Source organism: Microcaecilia unicolor, chromosome 1 (genome assembly GCF_901765095.1).
Source record: "Microcaecilia unicolor chromosome 1, aMicUni1.1, whole genome shotgun sequence".
Lineage (NCBI taxonomy): Eukaryota > Metazoa > Chordata > Amphibia > Gymnophiona > Siphonopidae > Microcaecilia > Microcaecilia unicolor.
In genome coordinates, this window is record NC_044031.1 from 575096224 (window position 1) to 575108641 (window position 12418).

General features: G+C 45.0%; 1 protein-coding gene across 1 annotated transcript in view; it reads right to left on the minus strand.

The window, feature by feature from the left end:
- Nucleotides 1-12418, minus strand: part of TAF2 (TATA-box binding protein associated factor 2) — a 377955-nt gene that overhangs the window by 209029 nt on the left and 156508 nt on the right. Inside the window, exons 12-13 of the mRNA XM_030218511.1 lie at nucleotides 4417-4571; nucleotides 3921-4035 (exon numbers count right to left, since the gene is read on the minus strand). Of these exons, the coding sequence (XP_030074371.1) occupies nucleotides 3921-4035; nucleotides 4417-4571 (270 nt within the window). The remainder of the gene's footprint in view (nucleotides 1-3920; nucleotides 4036-4416; nucleotides 4572-12418) is intronic.

Consider the following 12418-nt stretch of genomic DNA (forward strand, 5'->3'; position numbering starts at 1 on the left):
CAGCAGATAGCCAAGACCTGTCGCTTCTTCCTCTTTAACATCAGCAAAATTCGCCCTTTCCTCTCTGAACACACCACCCGAACTCTCGTCCACGCTCTCATTACCTCTCGCCTGGACTACTGCAACTTACTCCTCACCGGCCTCCCACTTAGCCATCTATCCCCCCTTCAGTCTGTTCAGAACTCTGCTGCACGTCTCATATTCCGCCAGAACCGATATACTCATATCACCCCTCTCCTCAGGTCACTTCACTGGCTTCCGATCAGATACCGCATTCAATTCAAGCTTCTCCTTCTTACCTACAAATGCACTCAGTCTGCTGCCCCTCACTACCTCTCTACCCTCATCTCCCCTTACGTTCCCGCCCGTAACCTCCGTTCACAGGATAAATCCCTCCTCTCAGTACCCTTCTCCACCACCGCCAACTCCAGGCTCCGCTCATTCTGCCTCGCCTCACCCTATGCTTGGAACAACCTTCCTGAACCCTTACGCCAAGCCCCCTCCCTGCCCATCTTCAAGTCTTTGCTTAAAGCCCACCTCTTCAATGCTGCGTTCGGCACCTAACCCTTACCGTTCAGTGAATCCAGACTGCCCCAATTTGACTGCCCCGATCGGACCGACCGTTCACTTGTCTATTAGATTGTAAGCTCTTTGAGCAGGGACTGTCTCTCTTTGTTAAATTGTACAGCGCTGCGTAACCCTAGTAGCGCTCTAGAAATGTTAAGTAGTAAGTAGTAGTAGTAGTAGGAGAGAGTTAAGCGCCACTAGGGATGCATCCATTTTGTCTTTATGTACTCTGGAAGGATTTGCAATGTATTTTTTCTTTGCTAATTTATACTCCCCTTCTAAGCGGAGTACCCCTGCAGCTATTCTCTTGGCCCTTGCACTTAAAAAAGCAATCACCTCCCCTCTCATAACGGCCTTAGAGGCCTCCCAGAATGTAATTGATGATTCACATGAGTCAGCGTTGGTGTCCACATAAAATTGCCACTTTGTCTGTAAGTGTTCTATAAACTGCTTGTCTTGGTATAAGAATGAGGGAAATCTCCATGATTGTACCCCCAGGTACACCCGCGGCCAGATCCAATACCAACTACATTATTGCGTGGTCAGAGACGGCCACTGGGTCTATCTCAGCCCTCCGAACCTTAAATAACCAAGCCTGGGAGATCAATATATAATCGATTCTCGACTAGGTTTCGTGAGCCTTAGACTGGTGAGTGTAATCTCTGATGGTGGGGTTGTGCACCCGCCAAGGGTCTACTAAGTGAAGTTGTTAGCAAAGCGCCGGTATACCCTTCCCTCTCCCCAGTCCCCGGAAAGCCCCAGGGGAAGATCTGTCCAAGGCAGGGCCGAGTACTTGATTGAAATCCCCCGCCCAGATCCAAGGAGCGTCTGCATGTTGAAGCCCTAAGGCAGTAAGTGTTTGAAAGAAGCTTGGGTTGTATTCATTGGGGCCTTACACTGAACACAAGTAATATTTCTGGCCCTGGTGATTCATCTGTACTAACACTATGCGGCCCTCAGCGTCCTTATGGATTAATTTGAACTGACAGGAAATACCTTTTTTAATTAAAATGGCCACCCCACTTTTCTTGCCCCCTGAGGAGGAATAAAAACACTCCCCTACCCACTGCTGCTTTAGTTTTTGGTGTTCAGTGTCCATAAGCTTAGTCTCTTGGAGACATGCAATGGTGGCACCCCTGCGTCTCAACTGTGCCAATATTTTATAGCGTTTCACCGGGGATGTGATTCCAGAGACATTCCAAGAGAAAATTTTTATCTGTGTGTGATCAGTCAGTCGCTAAGATTCCTTTAGTTGAAATGACAGATTTGCTACTCTGATCATCCCCGGGGGCCAGCCCCTCCCCCCATGGGATCCAACTTCCATACAGAGCAGGGGTTCTCCCTGCGTCCACATGATTCACCGATATTATCCCCCCTCTCATACCCTTGCGCTTACACATTCCAACAGCACTACTACGCATCAGTACATCCCTCCCCCCCACTCTCCCCTCCCTCCCCTTTAACCTAATCCCCACCCCCTTCCCCTTCCCTCCTCCCCCTCCCCCTTGCTCCTCCTATTCCTCTCTTCGCCCTCCCCCCTTCCCCTTGAACCCACACATAAACTACCTATTGAAAATGGGTCCCAGGGGTTTTCCTTGTCTCCCTGTCCCCAACTCTTAATGTAATACAAACAGAATACCAACCCTGCAACTCTAACAGTTCAGCACATTATTTCAGTCCTGATCAAATATATTCCAATGCTTCAACTGTGTGCAATTCAGCCATTTCCTGCAGCGTCTCGGTCCTTCAGCTCCAATTGCTGCACATACTTTTGTGCTTCCTCAGGGGTTCCAAGAGCTCTCCAATGACCATTGTCTTTGACTTTTAACACTGTAGTGTAGGCCAACATAAACTGAGCGCTCAACTCAAGCAGTCTTTTGCAGTATGGGGTAAACAGCTTCCTCTTCTCTTGCAATGCTGCAGAATAGTCTTGAAAAATAAGGATTTGTTTACCATCAAACTTGGTTTCATTCCGCTTCATCCGATATCCCCTTAGAATCTCCTCTTTATGGACATAAATATGTACCTTCAGGACTACTGTTCTCGGGTTGCGTCGGCCATCTTGCTGCCTACCCATGCAGTGAGCCCTCTCCAGACACAGGGGCCCCGCGTGGTCGGATAAAGCAAATTCTTTGGACAGCCACTTCTCAAGCACTGAAGGCAACACGGAGGCTCCCACCGATTCCGGTAGGCCCACGATTCTTAAATTGGCCCGACAAGACCTATTCTCAAGTTCATCTAATTTCTCTGTTAGGGACTCCATTTTAGCTCCAATCACTTTGAGCTGCTGCACGCTGGGTGTTAGAGTCTCCTCCACTGCCAGTACCCGTTGTTCAAGCTCTCCTGTCCTCCGCGTTGTGTCCGTGATGAGCGCCTCCATCGTCGCAAGTTGTTCTAAGACTTTGGCCAGTTTAGGCTCAAGCACTGCTTCGACTACCTCCGCCAGCTGCCGCAGCTGTTCAGCCGAGAACACCGTGGGACCTTTAAGCGGCGGACTTGCCTCGGCGCCGCCTGCCGTTTTCGGCTTCTCTTTTTCCTTCTTGGAGTTTTTAGGCGCCATTGTCTTGTTCAGGGAATTCAGGAATTTTTCCATATGATCCCCTCTCTCAACTCCAAGGTTGTGGCAGTCTTTCCCCGTAGTTTGCAGGGTTTTTTAGATAAAAGATCGAGTCGGGGCTTGGGAGAACGCGGAACCACGTCTGCCTTGCCTTAAAGCATCACGTGACCCCCTGAAACAACTATTTGTAACTAAAGTTTTTCAGTTCTGTAATGATTTACTTCTTGAGACTGAACAGTGAGTTTTTGTAAGAAACTGAAAACATAAGATGGTCTACCAAATGGTTTATATTTTTATACAATGTGTTTTGGTAGTTTTAAACAATGTTGACTAGGTAATTGTATTCATAGATGTTACATGCATGTAGTTCAATTACTGTTAATGTTTTATTGTTACCTGCTTAGAAGCACATTGACAGGTGGGATATAAATGAAGTAATGAAATATACAGTAATGAAGGCCCAGATTCAGTATTTCTTTGTAATTTTAGGACAATTCTGCCTTGTTTTTACAGCCTCTCTGAGTCCCTGGTAAATTGCTGCATACCAAATTTGTTTAAATATGAAAGCCATCACAAAGTTCACTGTAGAAATCTGAACAAATGCATCATAGGAACAGAATTAAACTGTGAATGTTCTCCATTCTTAAACTGTGCACTGGGTTAAGATATTGCAATGTCATCTTTAATTATAACTTCTATGCCCTAACATGTAATCTTAAAGCCACACATGCACCTAATGATCCACCAGGGCCAAACCTCTTCAATGACTATAACTGAAAGAATGATGGTTTCTTACCACATATTTCTGGGTTCCTGGAGAGGTATAGTCTTGTTTTATTTCCAATTCTAGAACATTTCTTTTTCTGTTAAATGCAAAACTGCCATAAAATTTTACTACACCGCTTTGGTCTCTGTAATAAAATTGTCAAGGACAAGGCCAAAAAAAAGCACACACAAATAAAAAATTAAGCTGGAAATTAGAAATGTAGCTGCATTTGAATTTTAGAAGTAATGATTTAAGAGTTTTAATTTTACCCCTCATCACAGAAAGACTGAAAATATGATACTTAAACTTTAAATTAATACTCCAAAACAATGCAAATAAATGTGAAGAGAAACAAACCGGGCAGTGTGTGTGCATGTGTGTGCATTTATCTTCCATCTAAGCTTCACTGTCTCTAATGCTGGGTATAATTTTGGTTCTCTAAGTCTTCCCACAAGTCCCCAAGCATGCCAAGAGAAAGCTACTTTTCTTTTAAACTATTAAATCAAACTGCAGATGAAAAGGATACACCCATTGCTTTATTAAAGGCTGTATGTCTTTGCCAGACACGTTGGAAATGGATTTCAAAAATCCATATGTAGAAACCAACATCTGACTCCACATATGGGACTGGAACTTTTGCGATGATGCAGTGCTGGCCAAGCTCAACAATTTGTTGAAAACCTAGAACAAGAGACATAAGTGCCATTTAATGCAGTTAAAAAGCAAAAAACTGGACCCATGTAAATTCACTTCTTTTAGGTACACTAGTATCATATAGTATTCAACTAGAACATTTACAGATAAAAGGAACAATTTAAAATAGTTAATGGTATTCCTGTACCATGATATTTTTAACACATACTCAGGAGTCTACAAAGGAAAGGTTCATTATCAATCCTATTTTCTAGGAGCATATTATTTTTACTTTGTGAGAAAAAGAAAAGAAAAACAACAGACCTACAGTCCCGATGGCAATGTCGAGGGGCTGACGCCCGAATGGACTGCGGTGAAGCTTCCTCCATAGACGTCGATGGGGAGTCGAGCTGGGTGGTAGCCGATACCGGAACCGCAGCTGGCACTGAGCTCGGGGACCTCATCACAGGTGGACGGCCAGACGCAGCTGCAGCAGATGGCACAGCAGTTGCAAGCAACCCAACGCTGAAGCAGATTGGAGCAGCAGTCCTTCCAGAAGCTCTGGAAGCAATGCCCGGATGCGCTCATCGAGAGCCGCTACTGGAGAAAGCTGCGGGGCCGGTGGAGCAGTTGGTGGCAGAATCGTCTGAGGCTCGGGAGCAAGAACTGGACTGCTAAGAGGACAATGTGTTGGCACCTCCTGTATGGAGGGGGAGCAGTCCTCCCGGCGCCGATGCTTCTTGGGTGCCAAATCCCTCGGCGCCCCAGAGCTCCCAGCACCATGCGTCAAGGGGGAACAGTGTCGGTGCTTCTTAGTCTTTGCTCAATGCACCTCACCGAGGCTCCTCGGTGCCGACGAGGTCAACGTTGAATCCCCACATCACCTCGGGGTCGGGTCTGACAATGGACGGTCCCGGGGGGGGTCTGTATAGCAGAAGGCCTCAAGGTGGAGACCCACTCGATGCCTCACTGCTCCCAGCATGCTGTGGCCTCTCAGCAGCCATGCCTACCTCCACTCCCGACATCGATGCATCCCTCGATGCCGACTTTGATGGACCGGACCGAGCCCCAAAAGGTTTCTCTCTCTGGACTTCTTCAGCAAGTTGAGTCCTCTTCTTCATGCGAAGACAAAGGGAACAATGAGCTGGGCTATGCTCGGGCCCAAGGCACTGGATACACCAGGAATGGGTATCTGTACCTGAGATGGTCCGGTTGCACAGAGTACAACGTTTGAAGCCGCTGGGAGTCTTTGATGACATGGAAGGGAAGACCGCACTGGCAAAATCAAATGGCTCGATTGTGCCAAGAAAAAAAGGCACAAAAACGGAGAGATCCGGCCGCTACGATAAAAAAGGGAAATTTTTTTTTTTTTTTTAACAGAATTGAATAAAACAAAAACCAAATGAGTGAAATACTCCTGAAAATTGAAGAAGGCTCTTTCCCGGGCGCGAAGAGATGAGCCACAGAAAAAGCTGTCACTCTTCGCGCAACAGGCGGAAAGTCAGTCCACGCATGCGCGGTGCTCACACACCAGAAAGCTTTAGCAAATTTTTTTTGCTGTTTTTATGCCGATTCCCGGGCCGACACGGATCGTCGACCCATGTGTGAGAATAATTCAGCCAGCTTGTCCTCAGAGAAAACATTTTCCCCTGCTGCCTTTTCCATGCTTATCACATACTGACTCATCTCCCTCAATGGTTCATTTACAAGCTTTCTTGCACTCCCCAACAAAAAACTAAGTTACTTACCTGTGGCAGGTGTTCTCCGAGGACAGCAGGCATATATTCTCACATGTGGGTGACATCATCCATGGAGCCCGGTGCAGACAGGCAGTATGAACTCGCATGAGCAGGTGCCTTCCCGCCCAACACATGAGTGCAGAACCTGCAATACAGTACTAAAGCTTAGAAGACAATTCCAAGGGGAGGCGGGGGGATGTGAGAATATATGCCTGCTGTACTTGGAGAATACCTGCTATAGGTAAGCAACTTAGCTTTCTCTGAGGACAAGCAGGCATAATATTCTCATATGTGGTATTCACTAGCTACCAGGCTCATAATATAAATCAGTTTCTGCAACTAAGTAGATAGTGAGCCTGGTGGAAAAAAAAAAACACCGAAGGGCAGAGTTGACTTTTAAGTAGTAAAAAGATTTTGCAGGACTGCTTGTCCAAACTGGCTATCCCGCCTGGAATGCTGCTCCAGACAGTAGTGAGTAGTGAAGGTGTTGCCAGAAGACCTCATAGCCACCTTACAAATGTCTTCAATAGAGGCAGAGCAGAAATGGGCAACTGAAGCCACCATGGCTCTTACATTGCAAATGGTGACTCGGCCATGAAGGTTCAAGCCCAGCCTGAGTATATATGTAGGGAATACAGTCAGCCAGCCAGATTGAGATTGCATGTTAGGTGATGGGAATCCCCAACCTATTAGGGTCAAAGGACACAAAAAGTGGGAGGTTTTGTACATTCTAGATAGTATGCTAGAGCATGCTTGCAGTCCAAATGTTATGATTCTACTGGGACAGGCAGGGTAACAACTGGGTCTCGCACCTGATTGGTCATGTCAGGATTTGGGCAGACGTCTAGAGGCAGCTGATGTCACATCCTATTTAAGCCTACCTCTGCCTGCACAGGACACTCTAGTGTTATTTCCTTCAGCTGTGAGCTTACCTTGGTTCTGCATAGTCTGTGCGTGTGGCACTGTGTGAATTCTTTTTTGTGTGGTTGCCATTATTCTCCTTGTTTGTGTTTGTTCTTTGAGTCTGTAGGAGTCTGCTCCCTTTGATTGCTTTGCTGTTGTTCAGCTGTGTGCTGCTTCTCTGTGTGCTCTGCCTTTACCCTCTCCTGCCAGTGTTTTTTGGGTGAGTTCGTGGGAGCTTACTTTCTTCGTTTGGGTTTCCCTTTAACCCTTTACCTGCTGTATCTGTTGTTTCATTCTTGTGAGCTATGTAGCTTGAGCTGTCTCTCTATGTAGTCTGCTTTAACCCTTTACCTCCTGTCTCTGTTTGGTTCTTGTGAGGACTGTTCCTCTTCTAAGCTGTAGTTTGAGCAGTCTCTCTGTGTGGTCTGCCTTTCTCCCCTTTACCTGCTATATCTGTTGTTTGGATCTACTGAGGAGTGCTCCTTACCTAGGTGTGTAGCTTATGCTGTCTTTGTGTGTGTGGTTTCCCTTTTATCCTATACTTACTGTATTTATTGTGTGGATCCTGTGAAGGCCGCTCATTTGTTTAAGCTATGTGGCACAGTTTGAGCTGCCTCTCTGCATGGGCTCCCTTATTCTGGTTGTTGCTAGTATCTGTGTGTTTGGTCTTGTGACCTTTCGGTGGTGACTGTATGTGACGCAGTGTGCGTAGCTTGAGTGTCAGTCCCTTCCAGGACTTCTCTCTGTTCTTTTTCCCTTCCCTTTTTGTGTGTTTGGGTTCCAGTTTGGCCTTGCAGCCCATACAAGTGGTCTCTTTCTGGTGGTGCTCACTGGTCTCCCTGAGTGTGCTGGGCTTTGTAGCCCTTTGTCTCTGAAAAGCGTGCACTCGGTCTGCCCTAGGCCTCAGCCTAGGCCCAAGGGCTCATGATCAAACCTAATACCAAGGTGCCTCTCCAGGTTTAAATTGTGGCTTATGGAAGATGACAGGTAGTATAATGGATTGATTAAGCTGGAACTCCGATATCACTTTAGGAAGAGAATTTGGGGTAGGTTCAGAGTGCAACCCTGTCGTGATTGAACCTGGTTTAAGGTAGGTCTGTCACAACGGCTTGAAGCTCACTGACTCTTCTGGCAGAAGTAAGAGCTTTAAGAAAACTACCTTATATGTGAGGAATTTTAGAAAACAGGAACGAAGTGGTTCAAATGAAGGATTCATGAGAGCTGTTAGGATAACATTCAGATCCCACGCCATCAGAGGCAGTTTGATAGGAGATTTGGTATGAAACACTGATCCTATTAAGGGGATGAACTGAAACTGACTTATTAAACACTTTAGAATGAAAAGCACTGATGGCACTCAAATGTACTCTGACTGAGTTACTTTTGAGGTCAGAGTCGTAAAGGTGGAGGAGGTACTCCATAAGGATAGGTAGATAGTCTGTTGTAGTATTGAGTGCTCTGGCTGCACACCAGAGAGAAAATCTTTTCCACTTTAAGCGGTAACATTTTTGTGTAGAAGGTTTCCTAGAGGCTAGGAGTATCCTAGAGACTGCGCCAGGAAGGTTTAAGGAATGTACATCTACGTTGTCAGGAACCAAGCCATCAAGTCTGGATGAAGGAGGGACCTTTCATTCTGCATTATTATGGGTTGGAAAAGGATCTAGTAATATTGATTTGCTGGACGATAACTCTAGGAGAAGAGGAAACCAGATTTCATATGGCCAGTAAGGAGCTATCAGAATCATGGTCCCCTGGTCCTCAACATAGTTTGAGAAGAGTTTTCCCTATGAGAGATAATGGGAGAAAAACATTAGAAGGTCTATTCCACAGTGAAGCAAGAAGTTATCTGGGGGTGCACAGCTGGGAGCATATAGTCAGGAACAAAAGTGGGGAAGCATGTTCTGAGAAGCGAAGAGGTCTTTCGCTGGGGTCCCCCACTGCTTGAATATTAAACGAACTACAGAGGTCTGAGGGACCATTCGTGAGGTTGAAGGACTCTGCTCAGTTTGTCTAATACAGCATTCTGTTCAACAGCTAGGTAAACAGCTCTTAGAAAGATATTTTGAGAAGCTGCCCAAGTCAACAGAGATGGTCAGAAACTGCTCCTCCCTGTTTGTTCAGGTAATACATCACTACCTGGTTGTCTGTGCGAAAAGATTAGCTGACCAAGGATACAGTCCTGGAAGGTTTTGAATGTTACAAACAGCTCGCAATTCCAGGAGGCTGACATAATGTTGTTTCACTTGTGGGAACCAAGAACCCAAGATGTGCTCCCCAACATATCATGGAGGCATCTGTGGTGATGACTTTGTGATGAGGAAGGGACTGGAAAGGAACACCCCGGGTGAAATTCTGGGACACCATCCACCACTGCAGAGACTGGCATAGTTGTAGAGTGATTTATGAACTGAACAGGGACCACATAAAGTGTCCACTGAGGAATTTGGAAGAGGAGACGAGCCAATGGTGTTACATGGACTGTTGAAGCCATATGACTGAGTAGGTGGAGCATCTGACGAGTAGATACTTGGGTGGAGTTGAACACCTGAATGGCGAGGTGTAGTATGTTGTTTGCCCTCAGCTGAGGAACGAAGGCCCTGTCCTGAGTAGTATCAAGGAGAGCCTCTACGAACTCTAAGGTCTGAACTGGTTGTAAGATGTGATTTGGAGTAACTGACCACAAATCTGAGTCTGAGGAGTTCTAGGAGGTTTATGGTAGACTGAATGGAGATGTTTGCAGAATCTCAAGATATTGCCTTGATTAACCAGTTGTCCAGGTAGGGGAAAACGTGAATGCCCCACTTGTGAAGTGTTACAGCTGCTACTATCAGACAATTCGTGAAGACTTGAGAAGCCGAGGCCAAGCCAAATGGTAAGACCTTGTATTGATAGCACAGAGTTCCACAGCGAAAACAGAGCAACTTTCTGTATGCAGGGAGAATGGGTATGTGTGTGTATGCCTCCTTGAGATCTAGAGAGCAACCTGTAACCCTGTATAGACTGTGAATGCAGTAGCCCTGAAAGCTCCTCCTTGAGCATAGCCCGGATTTCCTTGTGCTGCTTTTAACTCCTAACCCTTCTTCACTTGTTCAGAATACTTATTTTATCATCCTCACTTTACTATTCCCTTATCTCTTGTTTGTCTGTCCTAATTAGATTGTAAGCTCTGTTGAGCAGGGACTGTCTGTTCATGTTCAAGTGTACAGCGCTGCATACGTCTAGTAGCGCTATAGAAATAAGTAGTAGTAGTGAAGAGTGGGCTTCGGTACCAGCTGATAAAGGAGTGTGATTGCAGCCTGAGTTATAGCCTCTGCAGGCCTCAAAGGCTCGCAATGAGAAATGAGCTGGAGAGAGGACAGCCATCACTGTGGAATGGCCACTTTCTGTGTATCGAGGTGTCAATAGGTATGGGCAGAGTGCCTGGAAAAAGAACAATGGTGATGCTTCTTAGATTTTTTATGCCACAGGACTCTCAATGTGTGCAGCACCGACAAGGATGTAGAGTATTTACGGGTACAAGGTACCAAGTCCGATGTCAGACTTTCTCAATGTTGCATCGGTGCACCCAATGTCGACGCAGGTTCCTCGTCAACTACTGAATCCTCTGTCATTCTCAATGCGGATACCGATGTTGATGTAGAACCAAAATATTTTTCACTCTGGACTATGTGGGCTTTAAGGGTCTTCGCTTGCATGCACAGGCAGAGACTACTCAGCACTGAACCCACCAGTTATGGGGGTCTGTGCCCAAAATAGTCCTACTGCAATGGAAGGAAAAATGGCTGACGCTTGGTCAAAAGGCTCTATGCTTCCCGGGCAAGAGAAGGGCTCAGAGGCCTCAATGCTGAAAATTGAAAATACAGTACAGTTCTGATTAGCCAACGTAAATGGGACCGATCCGTTGATAGATAAATGAAAAGTCGGATAACATGGAAAATGCATAAACCTCTCAAACAATAAATAAACAAAAGCATAGAGTTCCTGATTTTCAAAAATTGTACTAAAAGATTTTTAATAGAAATACAAGTGATGGCATCACTGGGAGGGGGGGTTCTGTCGGATATGCTGGATGGTTGGATTAGCAAAGGTTGGCAACAGAGGCAGGTAATGGAGTGCCTCAGGAATTGTCCTGGTACTGAGTATATTTGATATTTCTGTGAGTTATTGTTGAAAGGTTCAAAGAAAAAAATTAAGTCTTACCTGCTAGTTTTATTTATTTATTGGGATTTATTAACCGCCTTTATGTAGTGATTCACCCAAGGTGGTATACAGCAGGTACAGTTTAACATAAAACTTACAATTTTAACAGCATAATAGCAAAAATGACCAAATATAAATACAATAAATGTGGTAAACTTGAGAACAGCAAATTAAAACCTAATCATAGGACTGCCACGAAACAGTATCAAAAATATACACATTTTACAGCACTGAAATTCAAATAACAGAGATATAATTCAATATCAGCATAAAAACAAAATATGAAAGCGCTAAACCCCTACGTGGAAAAACTACATTGGCTCCCAATCAAAGAACGAATTGTATTCAAAATCTGCACCCTGGTCCACAAAATTATCCACAGCAAGACTCTGACCTCCATGGCAGACCTAATAGATCTACCAACCAGAAACACAAAAAGTTCAGCACGCACATACCTAAACCTCCACTACCCTAGCTGCAAAGGACTAAAATATAAATCAACATATGCAACCAGCTTCTCCTACATAAGCCCACAACTATGGAATGCATTACCAAACGTTGTGAAAACAACGCATGACATAACAATCTTTCGGAAATCAGTAAAGGCCAATTTATTTAAGAAGGCATACCATAATGATCCAACCTAAACACCCGAATTATACAACACAACGAAACTTGCCACCAGACCAGGACACTTAATTTCTCTCTTAACCACCTAATTCACTCTGAGGCATATTTTCAAAGCACTTAAACTTTCAAAGTTCCATAGGTTTCAATGGAACTTTGGAAGGCTAAGTGCTTTGAAAATATGCCTTTCTGTAACTCATGTACTTTAACGCAACTACCACTCTGTATTTCTCATACCGGAATTGGCGTTCGCCATCATGGTACTATGTAAGCCACATTGAGCCTACAAATAGATGGGAAAATGTGGGATACAAATGCAACAAATAAATAAAATAAATAAATACTAATGAAACATCTAACAAGCAGGCATAAGAACATTTTCTTTCTTTTAGACCCAAAAGATCAGTCCAGAACTTTAGACCCAAA